The sequence below is a fragment of the Agrilus planipennis genome, unplaced genomic scaffold (genome assembly GCF_000699045.2).
Source record: "Agrilus planipennis isolate EAB-ADULT unplaced genomic scaffold, Apla_2.0 scaffold181, whole genome shotgun sequence".
In the NCBI taxonomy this organism is placed as follows: Eukaryota; Metazoa; Arthropoda; class Insecta; order Coleoptera; family Buprestidae; genus Agrilus; species Agrilus planipennis.
Genome location: NW_020438858.1, coordinates 579,760 through 594,392, shown reverse-complemented (window position 1 = coordinate 594,392; position 14,633 = coordinate 579,760). Strand labels below are relative to the sequence as shown.

Genomic DNA, 14,633 nt, shown 5'->3' with positions numbered 1-14,633 from the left:
CAATCATGTTATGTATGGACTTCCTGTGAACGGACCACACTGCGCTAACTAACTATCAAAGGTACTAAAGTATTAATTATTCTTTTTTTTTATTATAATTTTTATTACTCGTCTGTTTTATCCCATTTTCTGGCGCCTTAAGTTTTTTAATAGGTGGTTATAAAATATATACTTATTAACGCCATCGTTAGATAAAAATAATTATACTTTTTTTAATTTAAATATACAACGTTTTATCTTATTTTCGGGAAATCACAATAATTTTTTCCAAGTTATTTCATACAGTAGTTTCTTTTAAAAAGCAAAATATATTTTTTTTACATTTTATATTCGTTTTATACTGCTGGGTATATATTCTGAATTCTTGTACGTTTAAATAGTAAAATTGTCCAAAATTGTTAGTATTACAGTTTTTGCTTTCATCGAGTAAAAAAATTTTGTATCATCATAATTGATACGCGATATTGATTATGTTTGTTTGGAAAGACGACTCTGTGATATTAAAAATAATTAGTAATTCTTTAAATACAAGCTCTCAATTTTATTATCGTTTTTTGTTTTTGCTAATATTTTAGTAAATGTAAAATAAAAAACTGAAAGTACGACAGAGAAAAAATTTATTCTGATTGTATAATACTTTTTTTATTAACAAAAATATAAAAATAAACCACAATTATACAAGACACACATTTGAATGCATTTAAATTTACTAAAAGAAAAATAGAGATAATTACACAATTACGAATTAGTTTGCAAAAGTAGCGTTAGATTATTATATAAACATAACATTTCCTATTATTAAATATTTAAAATGACTTGATAATTTTGGCTTAATTTCTTTTCTGTTAGTAATGAAAAAAATGTTTATTAGTTCTGAATTCTTTTACGTTCAAAACTTTTACAAAATTACATTGCACTTTTTAACGTTATTATTTTTATTAAGGGATTTATGGCTTATTAATAATTAATGTTTTTGTAGCAAACAAGGAATGTTAACCCAATGAAAAGGTTTAGATAATTTTTTGTTTTAATTATTAGCTTAATGAACTTGTTTTTCACTAGTTGTAAATTAAAACAATTAAATTATGTGTTAGTTTTTCAAAATTGGGAAGACATATGATGTGATTTTCTATGTCACATTTGTTTTTTCATTTGCAATACAATATACAAAACAAATCGTTATCACAATGCCACGATTTACTAAATGCATAATAAACGTTTTTAAAATAACTGCGACAGCGCAAGCAATACATAACTAATAGTGCTATAACTGTTCGTACTTATCAAACGAAAATAGAATAAAAATTACGATGCTGTGACTAAAGTCAATGTTATTGCTAATGAAACAGATTGGCTTTGCTCAGTTTGTTATAAGTCCTTTAAGAAGAGTGATAACATGCTTTTGAAGAGTAGTACCTATTATCTATCTAACTTTGATTTATTTACATTTAAATAATACTTAGGCTTAATGTACACTTACTAAAAATGCTTTAAAAATTCTTCCGATACTATTCTAGCCCTTGCGTTTACAGCTAATTTCATTTCAGAAATTTCTTTATCTATTTCTTCCATGAAATGGATCACAAAATCGACCAGTTTGTGTTTAAACATTTGTTCGGTATGAAAGTTTGTTATAAGAAAACTTATGTCATATCCTTCGATGGGTTTGCGTCTCATTATGATAAAATTTTCAGCTCTCATCATCATAAAACGCATGAATTTCTTACACAAAATCTTCTCAATCTCATCGGCTTGCTTCACAGATATACTAACGCGAACAGAGTTGATAGAAGATTCGATAAGCACCTAAACAAAATTGAAAAATATCCAGCATTTAGAACTCTGTAATAAACAATGTTTGCTCTATGTACCTTTTCTTTTTCGTTTCTTGAAATTATCACCGGAGTTAGTAGGAGTTCTTTACTAGATCTAACCTCAACCTCAGGTTTATTATGCCTCTCTACCACTTGCGATGAAAAATTTTCTAAGCATAAAGCAGCCGTAAGTGTGTGTCTAACAGCTGCTAAATACGGTCGTAATGTTGCAGACATTTTATGTTTATAAACTTAGTTATTTAACTTATGAGGGACACACCTCAATACTTCTTATTTAATCTAAACTAACCTAACTATTTGAAATTATGTGTATATGTGTTTACGGTGTAATTATCAACGATGATATCAATGATTAGTCATAATTTTTATAATTCTATGGAAATTGTTATATTCTCTATGACAGATTGCTTTTATTTGTACAAATGAACTACTATTGATCTATTCTTTTATCTATGGGTTGTATAGATGTACAGAGTTACTGTTACTACCATAGACATATATTAGTAAACGTCGATGGTTACTACCTATGGATATTCTAGGAGTTACCTTGGTTACCTTGTCTGTGGAAAGTTGTTTTAAAATTTTAGAGGTTAAGTAGTACTGTAAGAAATGAGTGGAAATTAGATTGTTTAAAGTTTGTTTTAACTTTTTAATTGTTAATACGTGGTTAATACGAATGAATAACATAAATTTCGAGAAGTTTACATTGATTAAATTAATACAATGTACCGTTTGATGCCAACGCAGTTTGTAGTGGACTATTTCAGAAGTGTACTTTTAAAAACTTTTAATAAAGCGCAATTGAAATTAACTAATTATTCTGTTTATAATAAGCCAAAATATACAAGCGTCATAATTTTTTCTGAACAAAGGCGAACGTTTAGTGTGTCGACGTTTTTAACCTCGAAGTTGTTTACTGAGCATGAGAATGATTTTGCTTTTCAAGTTATGAAAAAAATATCGCTGCCTAGATTGGAAAATTTTCAATTGAAAAGTCCCAACGAAGCCATTTCATCTCTAGAGAAGTTTAATGGTCATTTGAATCAGGAATGGAGATCCAAAACAGCTTCAGAAATAATACAGTGTTTCATTGATTGTTTAGATTACTGTGTCAATAATAACATTACAGTAGCGGATCCTCGTTTTGATAAACTAGTTGATGGTTTGGTTGATCATGTGGAGCACATAAATGATGAGGAATTATCACAGTTATTACAATGCTTAACCAAATACCCTTCTACTGATTCGCATAAATCACATAATTTTCATGATATTTGGAGTGCTCTAGATGATTTATGCTGTTGGAAATTACCAACATGGACTTTAGAAAAGATGTTTCACTTTGCTGAGTTATGGTATAACCTTAGACTTGGTGAGTAAATTGTTGGTCTGTATTATTCAAACTATAGTATTATGTAATCCTTATTATACCGAAAACAACAGTTTAAATGATTATAAGAACTTTCTTGCAAGTATTTGAAAAAAACTGCACTTTCATAAAATGTGAAGAAAACTGTTGTAATATTGTTTCAGCAAGACCAAGCGATTTTGTTTTTGAAATGATTGATAAATTAATACGAAAAGTAGACAAACTTACAAAAGAAGAATTAATAATCGCATTCTTTTACCTAAAAGTGAACAAACGACGTCAATTGCCTTTTGAGTTGAGAGACGCACTAGATCGTTATTGTGAACAAATGACAATTGATGAAATGGCTCTTTGTGCAACTACGTTTAACTTTTGCAAGACAAGCACTAAGTCATCTGTCTTTTGCTCGGAATTGATACAGAGATTAAAACAAGAAGCGAAAACTGTTAATGATGCCACTGTCAAATCAATTTGTCAAGTAAGTATGTACATATTTTTTGGAAAAACTTAACTATGTACTGTTTAAGAGCACCCTGTATATTATACATATATATTGTATATGCAGTATATATTTAATTATTTTTATGTAATGCAAAAATTGGTACAAATCCTTACAGAAAAAAAATAAAAAAGGCCATTTCATCAACTGTCGCTTTAATTGTAAACTTATTTAGATAATACACGTTTATATTTGATATTTCAGGTAGGATAAGTCGTTATAATTCCCAATTTGTTAAATATCTACATGAAAACAGTAGCAAATTAAACGGCACGCACTTAATCTGTACGTGCTTTTATTTGAACCTTTGTCGCAATTTTGAATTTGCAAAAGACTTTGAGTCTCAATTAGAAGACTACATCGATTCATTCAGCATAGACGAAATGGCCGTTGTGTCGATGGGTTTTTTTAAAAGTCGAACTCCCATCCAATCCAAAACTATTTTAAACAATTTTATACGTAAAATTAAAAGGGAACGTTCGAAAATAAAAGACATTTCGCTTAGTGCCATTCTTAAAGTAAGTACATACAGGGTGTTCTGAATTAATAATTAATTTTTGGATGACTAAATATATACACTTTTATATTTTCATTCAAAACTTAGTTACTTCGCCTTTCGAGTACTCCAACTTTGTCAGAAAAGTTTACGGACTTGCTAGACGTTTTAACGGAAGAGGTCGACCGACTATCGAATTTGTCGTGCTTACACATAGCCCTATTGGGTACAAATCTTCAGCTTCTTCACGAGAAGTCTGTATCAAAGGTTTCCCGAAAATTGGTGAAAGATTTTGGTGACGTCGATAAAATTCGCTTAAAAGACATCGAACGGTTACTTTTGGTGTTAACCACATTCGAATTACATCCAAAAACCGAGCCTGATGTGTTCAAAGCGGCTTATGACGAAATCCACCAAGAACGAAGATTAACCGAAATAATTAGACATCCTAAATGCCTGCCCTGTATTCTACATTATCTTAGTATTAAAGGCATTTATTCCTATGAACTTATGAACAGGATTCTGGATCCAGACTTTATTATCGAAACCTTTGGTAAGTGTTTTTTTGTTAATGAGTATAATTCCAAAAGAAGATGTGGACAAGCGATACTGATAAACTAAGAATATATTTCTAAAAAGACTTTTACAATAATTCACACACATAATTGTTTTTCTAATTTTCATCTTCCTCTTCGTCACCTTCGTCCGTTTTGACACACTTTTGAAAAGCACAGAATTTTTTGAAGAAATCTTCTTTCAGTTGTTGTACTTGTTCCTTTTTGACTCCAGCTTGATTTGTGGAATTATTTTTTTCTTCAAGGCAGGCGTTCAAAACGTCCTCAGGCTTAAATGGCTTGTAGTTAATTTCACAAATAGCATTTTCGTTCGTCCTTAAAAGGATCGATGGTAAATATCCCCTGACGTCTACATCTTTGACACCGTATTTTTTCATTAAATAATTCTTCAATTGAAATAATAAACTGTAAACGTGAAACTTGTAAATATAATTTTTAGTATCGATAACAGTATTTGAAAACAGTTCAAGTATTAGTTTTTTATTCTTAAAAAGATTCTTTTCGATTGCTTTTTTTTGTTGAAGCTTATCATTCAATTTGTTTCTTATTGTGCGCAATGTATTGGCGCCGTATTGGATAGATAACTCGTTAATGTAATAAATAGTAAAATACACTTCATCCAGCGTTTTATACGAAAAGGCGGACAAATTGTCTGCTAAAAAAATTAAATATTCTAAGTTGTGTTTTTTATTTTCGTCAAATTGTTTTAGGACTCTTAAAGTTAGTCCTCTCCACTGCCGTTTCGAATGCTGCAGCAATTTGTAAAGAAAATCATTAACAGCTCTTACAGAGTGGCCATTTTCCGGTATCAACAAACCTCTCGTTACACAGGATGCACCTCCAAGTTTATTGAGTAACTCAAACGATAGCGTAATTCCCGACAGACTTTGCGAGTTAATTAAGTGCGGATATTTAAGTTGTAGTTCCGAGAGATGGCTTTGCGCCAAATTGGACATCATTTCGTTCGGATCGAAAGTCATACATATGAGGAAGGGGATAATCTCCACCGGATTAACGTACCCCTGTCGGTGTATTTGTTGAATTATTTCGATGGTTACCTGACGAATAAGGGAGTCAGTGCTTATAACGCATCGCAAAATGCATTTTAAAAACGTCTGTATTATTGTAGAAGGTTTTCCCAGAGTATCGTCAACTATTTCTTTAATATCGACGAATTTTTTCTCTGCAAAAACAAAAACTTTAAGAAGAAAATTCAGCGAACGCAATTACAATTTATTTTACCTTGCATCGAATGTGTTTCCATTTCTAACTGCCGATGCAAATAGTACTTGAACATTTTCAAAATTTGGAGTTTCGATAGACCGTCTTCGTTCTTTAGTATTTGAAAACAGATGTTTTGAAAATCGGCATTCAGCAAAAAGTCTTCATATTTGACACATATCAGGCCGAGGCATTCTAGGACGTTACTTTTTATGGAGTTATTGTCGTTCTTTTTAAGTGTCCTAATGAGAAGCTGGAAGACTTCTTCGACAATTTTTTGATGTATGACTGCAGTACTGCCAATAAAATTCGAATCTTCGAAATCGAATACTTGTATCAATAAACCGACCAAGATTAGGGATCTTTTTATTTTGATCTCTTCGGCGTTTTCGATAGTTTTGTCAATATTTCTGATTAATTTATAATTAATGCAAAAACCTCTTGCGATAACCGAATAATTTTGCGTATATTTTAGCAATTTTGCCAAGCAGATCACGCAACTTTTGATTACTGGACCATCGAGAAATCCGAGAGCCCTCAACAATTTCATTTCTACTTCATTTATCAAATCTGTTTGTTCTCCGATAACGGGAATAATCAGTTTAATTATTTTTATAACGTATTTTTGTATTAGTTTTACTGCATCGGTCGACCTTAGATTAAAATCAATCATGTTATGTATATCTTCGGCAAATTTAGCTATCAATTTACAATTTGCTTTTGCAATCATATGAAGGACCACTAAATACGGAAGGCACAGATCTGAACGAGAAGACTTTAGCAGATCCAGTGTTTTATCCATTGCCTCATTGATCATTCTAATCTTTTTAGTTTCTACGCTTCCGTCTTGTTTGCGATTATAAAGCTAAAAAGATACAAATCAAGTTGTTTTATATTGATACAAACGTTGATTGAAACTTACTTGTATGAAAATACTTCTAATTTGCTTAAGTTGTAAATTATTAGCTTGTTTCACAACTTCAACCACGCTTTCTAACGGATCTTGGGATAAAGTAAACCATTTTTCTTCAAAAATGTCGTCAATTCCCTTCGAGATTTTCGCGTCTTCGTGAAACTTAGTAAGAACCAGATACAAATTATTCTCGTTTGATATCTTACTGTGGATTTTTCTCAAAATGTCAACGCTACGCTTACGCACATTTACATCTTCACTGCGTAACTTTTCGCACAACAACTCGTAGTAATAATTGTCTGTTAGTTTGGGACTTCCCATCAAATATTTTCCGAGTAAATTAATGGCCGATTCTTTGATTGTTGCTGATGTATCGAACGCGTATCGATTCACGATCTCGTTGATTTCTAATGGAGAAAATGTATTTGGAAATTTTTCAGTTATAATCGTGGCTCCTTTGAGGGCCTTCGAAATTTCAGAGACAGAATTGCCATCATTAATTACTTTACGTAAAACGGAAATATATCGGTCGCAACAGTTTAAAAGATCGAAACCAAAATAGATGCACTGGGATATCAGAATGGCCGTTTTGTAATCAATCAAATTTTTATTGTTGTTATTATCCTCATAATTAGATTTGTTTTTTCTTGTATTAAAATCGGTTAATCTCTTCATAATTTTGTTCATACGCATCAAACGTGTGGGTGTAATAGATTGAGTAGGTTTTTTATTTTTTAATGCTTTCACTGACATTTTTCGGTGCGATTGTTTGCCCTTGGCGCTTCTTAAATCACAAATCCATTGTAGAAAATCATTTTTCAGCCACAAAGTCATATTAAAGAAGAGAGCGTAATGATACACGTCGTCACAGTTGGAGTCGTATTCTAAAAAATCGAGAATGTGTTGTTGTAAACGGAATACCATTTTCTCGTTTCGGTTTTCTATAACAGGCTGAAGAATTGTTCTTAAACGTTCTTCACCCTGTAATGTTGTGAGGATGCTGAAAGGTAACAGTTGCAGTAATTAAACAATTTAAAAGTTAGTTTATAAAATTACCTTTTAAGTTTAACCACAACCTGCGCGACAAAGTCTATACAAACGGTTCGTATTTCGATTTCGGTGTTTTCGTCGTTTAAAATGTTACTCAATTCTTGGATTACGTAGGCAGCGGCAGGCCATTCAGGCTTATCGGACAACGCAATCAAATCCCTGAATAAAATCTTCAAAAGAGTCCTAAAGCCTTCGTTGTTAGCAACAGATTTTTCCAAAAATCGTTTAATAAATTCCGAGCAGAATTTCGTAGTACTCAGTTGCTTACTAATCGCTTCATTTAAAATATCTTTAATGTGTCTTCCAGAAACGTTTCTTTCACAGACATGACATTTGCTCTGTATAATTTGTAAGACCAGGACAGTGTAAAGATGTGGTTTGTATTGATTTAAAGTATAATAATCTTCGCTAATTTGTGGGGCATTGTAAGACAAGAGCTCTCTCGTAATTAGCTGCGAAATTTCAGACTCTTCAGAAGTATTGGAACAAATTTTAACGACTATTTGCAAAGAGACTGTTTGAAGTTCAATCATATGTTCCGTTTGAAAGACCGCAAAAACAGCGAATAACAAACTCGTTGTGTAATAATCGTTCAAAATTATCGGTCCTTCCATAAGTTTGGACAGTGACATAATTATTTCACATATTTTCTGATAAATAGCTAGCGTCGCCCGATTTAAATGCACTTTAATGTTTTCATGTTGCTTGATAAGTTTATTCGAACAGTTTTGATATTCTGGAATGATGGTAGTTCGTATTTGATTCTTTATAAAGTCCACGACGTTTTGCAACATGCTCTTATCGATGTATGACGATGACAAACAATTAAAAATATTCGATGCCCATAATAAATGTAACATTGTTAAGCAACAGTTTGCGGCTATTTTAATTTTAATTACATCGTTTGTATTTGTTTGCGGTGTGTAAACTGCTGTTATACCTATAAAAAAGAATTGAAGTTTTTGAATTATTAAAATTAATTCTACATTAGAAATTTACCTTTTTTTATGTATTCCTGCAGTATTTTCGAAATTGTTAAAATTTCGTCATGAAATTGCTCAATTTTTGTGTCACGATTTACTGCAGTTGCTTTATTTGCCAGTTTCTCTGTTATGCTTTCGAAATCTTCATTTTCCTGAAAGGTATTTGTTTCTAACGTTGTCTTTATATCGTGTACGAGTTCTTCGCTTTCCCAAAAATGCGCGCCTTTCTTCGTATCCTTTCGATTTGAATGTTCATTCTCTTTTAGGACTTGCATTTTATTTGTTATTTGTGAACAACTTTTAGGATTACAATCAGTATTTGTTTTATCTTCTTTAAGCATATTCAACACCACATCGTCACTGTTGTTACTGCTCGAATCTGAGATGTCAATTTGTTGAATGTCCTTTGCAACAATTGTAAAGTTGTAGTCTGTAAAAATTGTCTCTTCGTTTGAGTCAGATACCGCTGTAGGTTTTATTTCTTCAGTAACTCTTAGGCCCATCTCCTTTAATCTGCTTTGATTCGAACTGTGTCTTTTAGTTTTTTTTTTCAATCCTCTTTTCTCCATAACTTTTTAATTATCTGTAAACATTTTTTCTTAGGTAAGTCGCCAAAAAGTATACCTAGAGAATTGTTCTGTTTGGATCCGAGTATTGAAATTGAATGTCCTGATTATAAAGGCCACCGGCTGAGTAAAGAAGTAAGGCGTAAAGTTACAAAATGGAACACTGAGTATACACCTTCTGTGGGCCAAACAAAAAAACCAACTGCAGCAGATTTGCTGGCCATTGACGTTACAGAAACAGTCTCAAAAATTGTAATTCATAAAAGTCATTATTTTATTAATCACATACTGCCCCATTTTTCACGATCTGGTAATTTGTTTTTTATATAAAGTAAACGTATGGAAACATTTAGATAAAAAAATGTTTTTTATCGTAGATATAATAATTTGTAAAAACATTAGAAGAGAGGAATTTATAAAAATCGAAGGATTTGAAAATTATACACTGGGCGATATAATGTATCCCCCCAAAAGAGACGATTGCAGATGGTATGCGATTTGTGTAATCGGTAGGAACAGTACAATTAGAGATACCACGAAAGTACTTGGATTAATGAATATGAAAAGGAGACAATTAGAAAAAATTGGCTATATTCCTGTCATTGTAAGTACTTAACGCAAATTTCTTTCTTCCTATACTTCTTATAAGTGATTTAAGTATTTGATTAAATGCAATAACGCATAATGTTCCCATGTTGACATATTATTAGTTTCTGCCACTAAACCGACCATATTTTAAAGGAATATTTAATTTTTATTATGTTTGTAATTTGTTCCAGGTACTTTGGAATGAATACAGACATTTAAGTGACCAAGAAAAATTAGACTATATTTTGAATAAAATTTGTTGACATTTCTAATTTTGTACATTAATAACTATTTGATAAAGTAAATGAATACGTAGCTACAGTTTAGAAGATACTTTGAAAAAAATTCACTACTAAATAGTAATTATTTTAAATACTTATTAATTATTACCTTCTTCACTTCAAGCAACTTATTTTTTTAATTATAATTTTATCTGAGTATTCTTCAAACTTTAACGTAAAATTGATAAACATGTAAAATACGTTACATTATTATTTTTCAAAAACAACAACGAACAAATTCATTGTTGCGTTGATTGTTTGATTGTTGCTAATGACACGCTCACCGTATGAAAATATCCTACAACAGACAAAAAAAATGTACATTTCAATATTTAGTTTAAAAAAGTTTTTACTGGAACTTGATGAACATTAGCTTATTCTGATTTAACTAATCGTTGAAAAAAGCTTATTTTATATTTTTGTAAAACAATGACATACTTTTGACACAATCTTTTGTCATGGTTAAATAGCGAGAGTGAGTTAAAGGTCACCGTTAAGTATCTGTCATTTTTCGTAGTCATTTTCATTTAAAATCAAAAACAATCCAAGTAACGGTTTAAAAAGAGTTTTATTTTTGTTAATTTAATGGTAATGCAAAAAAACTAAATTTTTTATTTATGTATTTATTTCCCAAAACAATATATAACAAAATGCAGGAATTGACACAGTATTAAACTTTTAATAGGACCGTGTACTACAAAAGTCGCCACTCAACTAATCAAAAAATGGAGACTTGCCAAAATATTGAAGATTGGATGAAAAAAATGGGATATGATGGTGAAATGCCCACATCATTAAAACCGTAAGTGTTTTTTTTAAACGAAATATGTTAGTAGCTTAAATAAAAATATTAGACTTAATAAACGGGCACAACTTACTTCAGGTTTTGTAATCCAGCTACACAGTTTATTTGGCAACAAATTATTGATAAGGTAAAACCGAAACAAGAAATAGAGTTTATGCGAAGAAATATAATAATAAACAGATTAAAGGAACAAGAAGACAGTATTCTAATGCAATTAGATGAGGTAATTGATTACCAATTATTTTTATGAAAGTGAAGTTTGTTGATGAATTACTTTTAGAGTTTTGTGAAACTTCCTGTAGAAGAAATAGAAATATGGAAAAAGAAGAAAGAACTACAAAGCAAACTTGAGGAAGTAGAGAAACAAATTGAAGTAAAAGAGACACAAATAATTGAAATTAATTTGCAAAATAAAATGAAATGTAAGTAGCTATATTTTGATCTTTTTATCAGGTTGCTAAAAGCAATTTAATTTTATTACCAGATGTAAATCTACAAGGTATAAGGAAAACTAATAAAGAAATAGAGGAAAAAACGTTCTTGTATAACGAAAAAAGTGCACATTTAAAGAAGGACATCGCTAAAGCAGAAGAAATGCTTAATCTTATCAAAAATTTGACACCAGTTGAGTCAACCGAGTTTACTAATAGAGAAGCAGTATCTGTAAGTATTGAATGTTATTAAAGAAACTAATTTATCACGGAATTTGATTTATAAATCTTTACATATTTGCAAAAAGTAGCAATTTCGATACATAAGGTCCCATGATAGCTGTTTTGTTTTTATTTTAAGTCTTTAAAAAATTGATAACTACCACTTATATAATAAAGTGCATTACTTGTATGCCTATCAATGTGTGAAATAAGCAGAACAGTCAGATTTTTGAAGATTCCAAATGAAAACGCTGCTGCCGTTTCACGTTCATTGTCTTCAGAAAATATTTTAAGACATAATTACCACCCCCAATATAAAACGGCGCCGGTGTATGCATGTAAACAATGTGAACAATTCGATTTTTCAAGAATATTCAACATATGAGTTTAAATAAAACAGTTGCAACCATTTTACGTTAATTTTTAAAAATTAATTGCTGCCCCCCAATAATTTAAATAATCCGGTTTTTTTGGCTTGCAAGACTTGTAACCTTTTGCATTGAAGAAATTTTTAAAAATTAATAGCCACTTCCAGTACAAAATGGTACAAGATGTGAAATAAGCTGGAAAGTTGTTTGATATCAATTCAAAATTATTTTTCAAATAAAGTAATTATAGTCATATTAAATAATCGTGATTGTCCCAAACCTAATAAAATGTATACGTAAAAATTTTAAAACAATGTAAGTGTTATTTTTATTTATTTGTTACATTTTCGTACAAGGTAATGTAAAGCTTTATTTATTTATTTATTTTTGTTGCAGCAAACATTGCACGAATGCGCGAAAAAATTGAAGGAATATATTGAGAAAAAGTCGTTTACAGTTTCGTCGACCCTTTCAAATACCTTCTTAGTATCTAAACCTTTCGAAATATTTGCAACACCTCGTAATAGTAAATTTTCGTCTTTTACCACCCCTCTTCCACCTTTAACCATTTCCCAATCAGTATTACGAAATTATAACGCAACTACAAGAAAAGACGGACCATGTAGCCGTAGTTTCGAGGACAAACTGCCAGATATTAATGGGAAATGTTACAGTAGTACCCTCGACTTGTGTAAAGAAAGCAATTTTGATTCCACAATAAAAAAATTACTCACAAACAACAACCGAATACTTGTGTTCAATCTTCTTAGAGACATTGACAAGAAACATCAGCAGCAATTGTTAGATCTCATTTCAAAGACTGATGAACTATCTGGGTAAGTGCAAAATAAAACACAAATGTGCCAAGTGCCAATATTTTAATTTTATTTTTTAGAAAACCAGAAATTTACAATGAAGAACTTCATCTAGTAAAACTGCGCGCAAAATATGTCGAGTATGAGCTGATGTGTACAAAATCGAATATAATTTGCAGCAAAATTCGTGAAGAAGTAAAGAGAGTACAAAGCCAAAACTTTGTAAGTGCTAACGTTTTTCCTTTTTTTCCTTTCTTTTTGGTTTAAAGTTAAATTTTATTTTCAGCAAACCCTAACGAATCAATATAAGATGCCTAATCAGGTTTCCCGACTGCAAATCTTTTTTAAACTGGAACAGAAAGACAGCGGATTGGACGCAGCACTTTTACTAGCTGACAAAAAACTGAAGGAACTGAAACAAGAGACTGATAACAGCGATGATATCATTTTTGTACAACAAAAGTTGAAAAATGTGGAAAAAGCACTGGTTAGAAGAACACCACTTTTTATATTATTCTACTAATTAGGATTTAATTGCAATTTACCCTACTTTTATTTTTCTTTTAGGACTGTGCTGTCGAGAATTTAAAAAACAAGCTCAGCATTTTTAACGAAAATTGCATTACTTTGGCCAAAACAAGGAATGAAACTTGCAGTTTGGCTAAGCAGCAGCAGCAATTCACTGCAGATGTTGATTGGGCTGCCCCTTTGTCCTCCTATTTAATTTCCAAGGAAATTGAGGTCTTTGCAGATTTTCCATTAGAATTTAACCGTCACACAATAATAAAGTAAGTATCCAATCTTAAGATTAATGTTTTTCCTAGTCCTTATCAGCAAATCACAGACAGTATTGGTAAATGACCAACCAAATATCACTTAACAGGCGTGCTAATGTAGACTAATGAGTCAAGAATCGCGATCCACATCTGATAGTTTAGATAAACGACTGGTAAATACCAATAGATAATCTTTTATTGTCTGTATAATTCCAGCGGTGAAAAGGCTCCTTTAAGAAACGTAATGTTGGATTTACCCTACAGTAAAGACTGGGACTCGAACACTCTTCGAATTGTAGCATCTGCAGTAGATTATCCTTACAGTCCTCCCGAGCTGTGCCTTGTGAAAGCTGTACAAGACAAAATTAGTGCGGAAATGTTTAAACAGTTAGAAAAACCATTTAAATATTTAGAAATTAACAACTGTAAGTTTGTTAATCTGTTGTAAGTTGGCCCCGTTGTTAATTACTATTCATATGTTTGTTGCAGATGGTACTGAGGACCTTATAAATAAAGAAAAATACATATCGACTATTTTAGCACAGTGCAATTCAATTATGTTTAGTGAAAGTACAAGAAAAATCTTAAATTTCCCATTTTCTTTGGAAGAAACTGTGAATCATTGGATGAATATGCCTTTTAAAAATTATATTTCGCCATCTCTGTTGTTAGAAGGACAACCGTACGAATATTATGAAAACCAGTTCAACGATTTATATAAACATCTGTAATTTTATTTAGTTGTACTTTATCTATATAGATTGTAAGTATCAAAAATTAAGCATTTATTATATTTTTTATAAAAGTTTTTTTCTATAAAACAATTGTTTCGTTAATAAA

At 30.9% G+C, this 14,633-nt stretch overlaps 5 protein-coding genes across 10 annotated transcripts in view; 3 read left to right on the top strand and 2 right to left on the bottom strand.

Moving 5' to 3' along the window:
- Positions 1–104, top strand: part of LOC108739340 — a 9,097-nt gene extending 8,993 nt beyond the window's left edge. For both annotated transcript variants that reach the window (XM_025981462.1, XM_025981040.1), the window contains one exon: positions 70–104. The gene's annotated coding sequence lies outside the window, so the exon portion shown is untranslated. The remainder of the gene's footprint in view (positions 1–69) is intronic.
- Positions 105–565: 461 nt separating this feature from the next.
- Positions 566–2,146, bottom strand: LOC108739310 (actin-related protein 2/3 complex subunit 4). The gene is made up of 2 exons (XM_018473151.2): positions 1,872–2,146; positions 566–1,806 (listed from the first exon to the last, which is right to left on the bottom strand). Exons 1-2 carry the CDS (start codon positions 2,049–2,051, stop codon positions 1,480–1,482), a joined length of 507 nt encoding a protein of 168 aa, XP_018328653.1. The 5' UTR covers positions 2,052–2,146; the 3' UTR covers positions 566–1,479.
- Positions 2,147–2,396: 250 nt separating this feature from the next.
- Positions 2,397–10,416, top strand: LOC108739333 (FAST kinase domain-containing protein 5, mitochondrial). 3 transcript variants are annotated; one of them, XM_018473182.1, is made up of 7 exons: positions 2,397–3,207; positions 3,369–3,686; positions 3,908–4,221; positions 4,308–4,752; positions 9,545–9,817; positions 9,885–10,111; positions 10,287–10,416. In XM_018473182.1, exons 1-7 carry the CDS (start codon positions 2,559–2,561, stop codon positions 10,356–10,358), a joined length of 2,298 nt encoding a protein of 765 aa, XP_018328684.1. In that variant the 5' UTR covers positions 2,397–2,558; the 3' UTR covers positions 10,359–10,416. The 3 variants fall into 3 exon arrangements, with proteins under 3 accessions (XP_018328684.1, XP_018328686.1, XP_018328685.1); XM_018473184.1 differs by lacking the exon at positions 3,369–3,686; XM_018473183.1 differs by lacking the exon at positions 3,908–4,221 and having other exon boundaries at positions 3,369–3,682.
- On the bottom strand, positions 4,803–10,743 carry LOC108739332 (nipped-B-like protein). 2 transcript variants are annotated; one of them, XM_018473181.1, is made up of 6 exons: positions 10,661–10,743; positions 8,958–9,524; positions 7,965–8,898; positions 6,918–7,908; positions 6,017–6,860; positions 4,803–5,957 (listed from the first exon to the last, which is right to left on the bottom strand). In XM_018473181.1, exons 2-6 carry the CDS (start codon positions 9,508–9,510, stop codon positions 4,873–4,875), a joined length of 4,407 nt encoding a protein of 1,468 aa, XP_018328683.1. In that variant the 5' UTR covers positions 9,511–9,524; positions 10,661–10,743; the 3' UTR covers positions 4,803–4,872. The 2 variants fall into 2 exon arrangements, with proteins under 2 accessions (XP_018328683.1, XP_018328682.1); XM_018473180.1 differs by lacking the exon at positions 10,661–10,743 and adding an exon at positions 10,486–10,618.
- Positions 10,744–10,868: 125 nt separating this feature from the next.
- On the top strand, positions 10,869–14,586 carry LOC112904303. 2 transcript variants are annotated; one of them, XM_025974479.1, is made up of 11 exons: positions 10,869–10,964; positions 11,062–11,178; positions 11,260–11,404; positions 11,462–11,603; positions 11,666–11,844; positions 12,599–13,038; positions 13,098–13,239; positions 13,304–13,504; positions 13,585–13,805; positions 14,010–14,218; positions 14,283–14,586. In XM_025974479.1, the coding sequence occupies exons 2-11, from the start codon at positions 11,102–11,104 to the stop codon at positions 14,522–14,524; spliced, it is 1,998 nt and encodes a 665-aa protein (XP_025830264.1). In that variant the 5' UTR covers positions 10,869–10,964; positions 11,062–11,101; the 3' UTR covers positions 14,525–14,586. The 2 variants fall into 2 exon arrangements, with proteins under 2 accessions (XP_025830264.1, XP_025829950.1); XM_025974165.1 differs by having other exon boundaries at positions 10,888–11,178.
- Positions 14,587–14,633: the final 47 nt, after the last annotated feature.

Excerpts from the sequence above, each read along its gene's own strand:
- LOC108739310 (XM_018473151.2), bottom strand. The coding sequence starts at position 2,051 with ATGTCTGCAACATTACGACCGTATTTAGCAGCTGTTAGACACACACTT. Across the intron at positions 1,807-1,871 it reads CAAGAAACGAAAAAGAAAAG|GTGCTTATCGAATCTTCTAT; the intron begins GTACATAGAGCA and ends AATTTTGTTTAG.
- LOC108739333 (XM_018473182.1), top strand. The coding sequence starts at position 2,559 with ATGTACCGTTTGATGCCAACGCAGTTTGTAGTGGACTATTTCAGAAGT. Across the intron at positions 4,222-4,307 it reads CGCTTAGTGCCATTCTTAAA|TTACTTCGCCTTTCGAGTAC; the intron begins GTAAGTACATAC and ends TTCAAAACTTAG. Across the intron at positions 9,818-9,884 it reads GCCCCATTTTTCACGATCTG|ATATAATAATTTGTAAAAAC; the intron begins GTAATTTGTTTT and ends TTTTTATCGTAG.
- LOC108739332 (XM_018473181.1), bottom strand. The coding sequence starts at position 9,510 with ATGGAGAAAAGAGGATTGAAAAAAAAAACTAAAAGACACAGTTCGAAT. Across the intron at positions 8,899-8,957 it reads GCAGGAATACATAAAAAAAG|GTATAACAGCAGTTTACACA; the intron begins GTAAATTTCTAA and ends TCTTTTTTATAG. Across the intron at positions 7,909-7,964 it reads GTTGTGGTTAAACTTAAAAG|CATCCTCACAACATTACAGG; the intron begins GTAATTTTATAA and ends GTTACCTTTCAG.
- LOC112904303 (XM_025974479.1), top strand. The coding sequence starts at position 11,102 with ATGGAGACTTGCCAAAATATTGAAGATTGGATGAAAAAAATGGGATAT. Across the intron at positions 11,604-11,665 it reads TTTGCAAAATAAAATGAAAT|ATGTAAATCTACAAGGTATA; the intron begins GTAAGTAGCTAT and ends TTTTATTACCAG. Across the intron at positions 13,240-13,303 it reads GAGTACAAAGCCAAAACTTT|CAAACCCTAACGAATCAATA; the intron begins GTAAGTGCTAAC and ends TTTTATTTTCAG.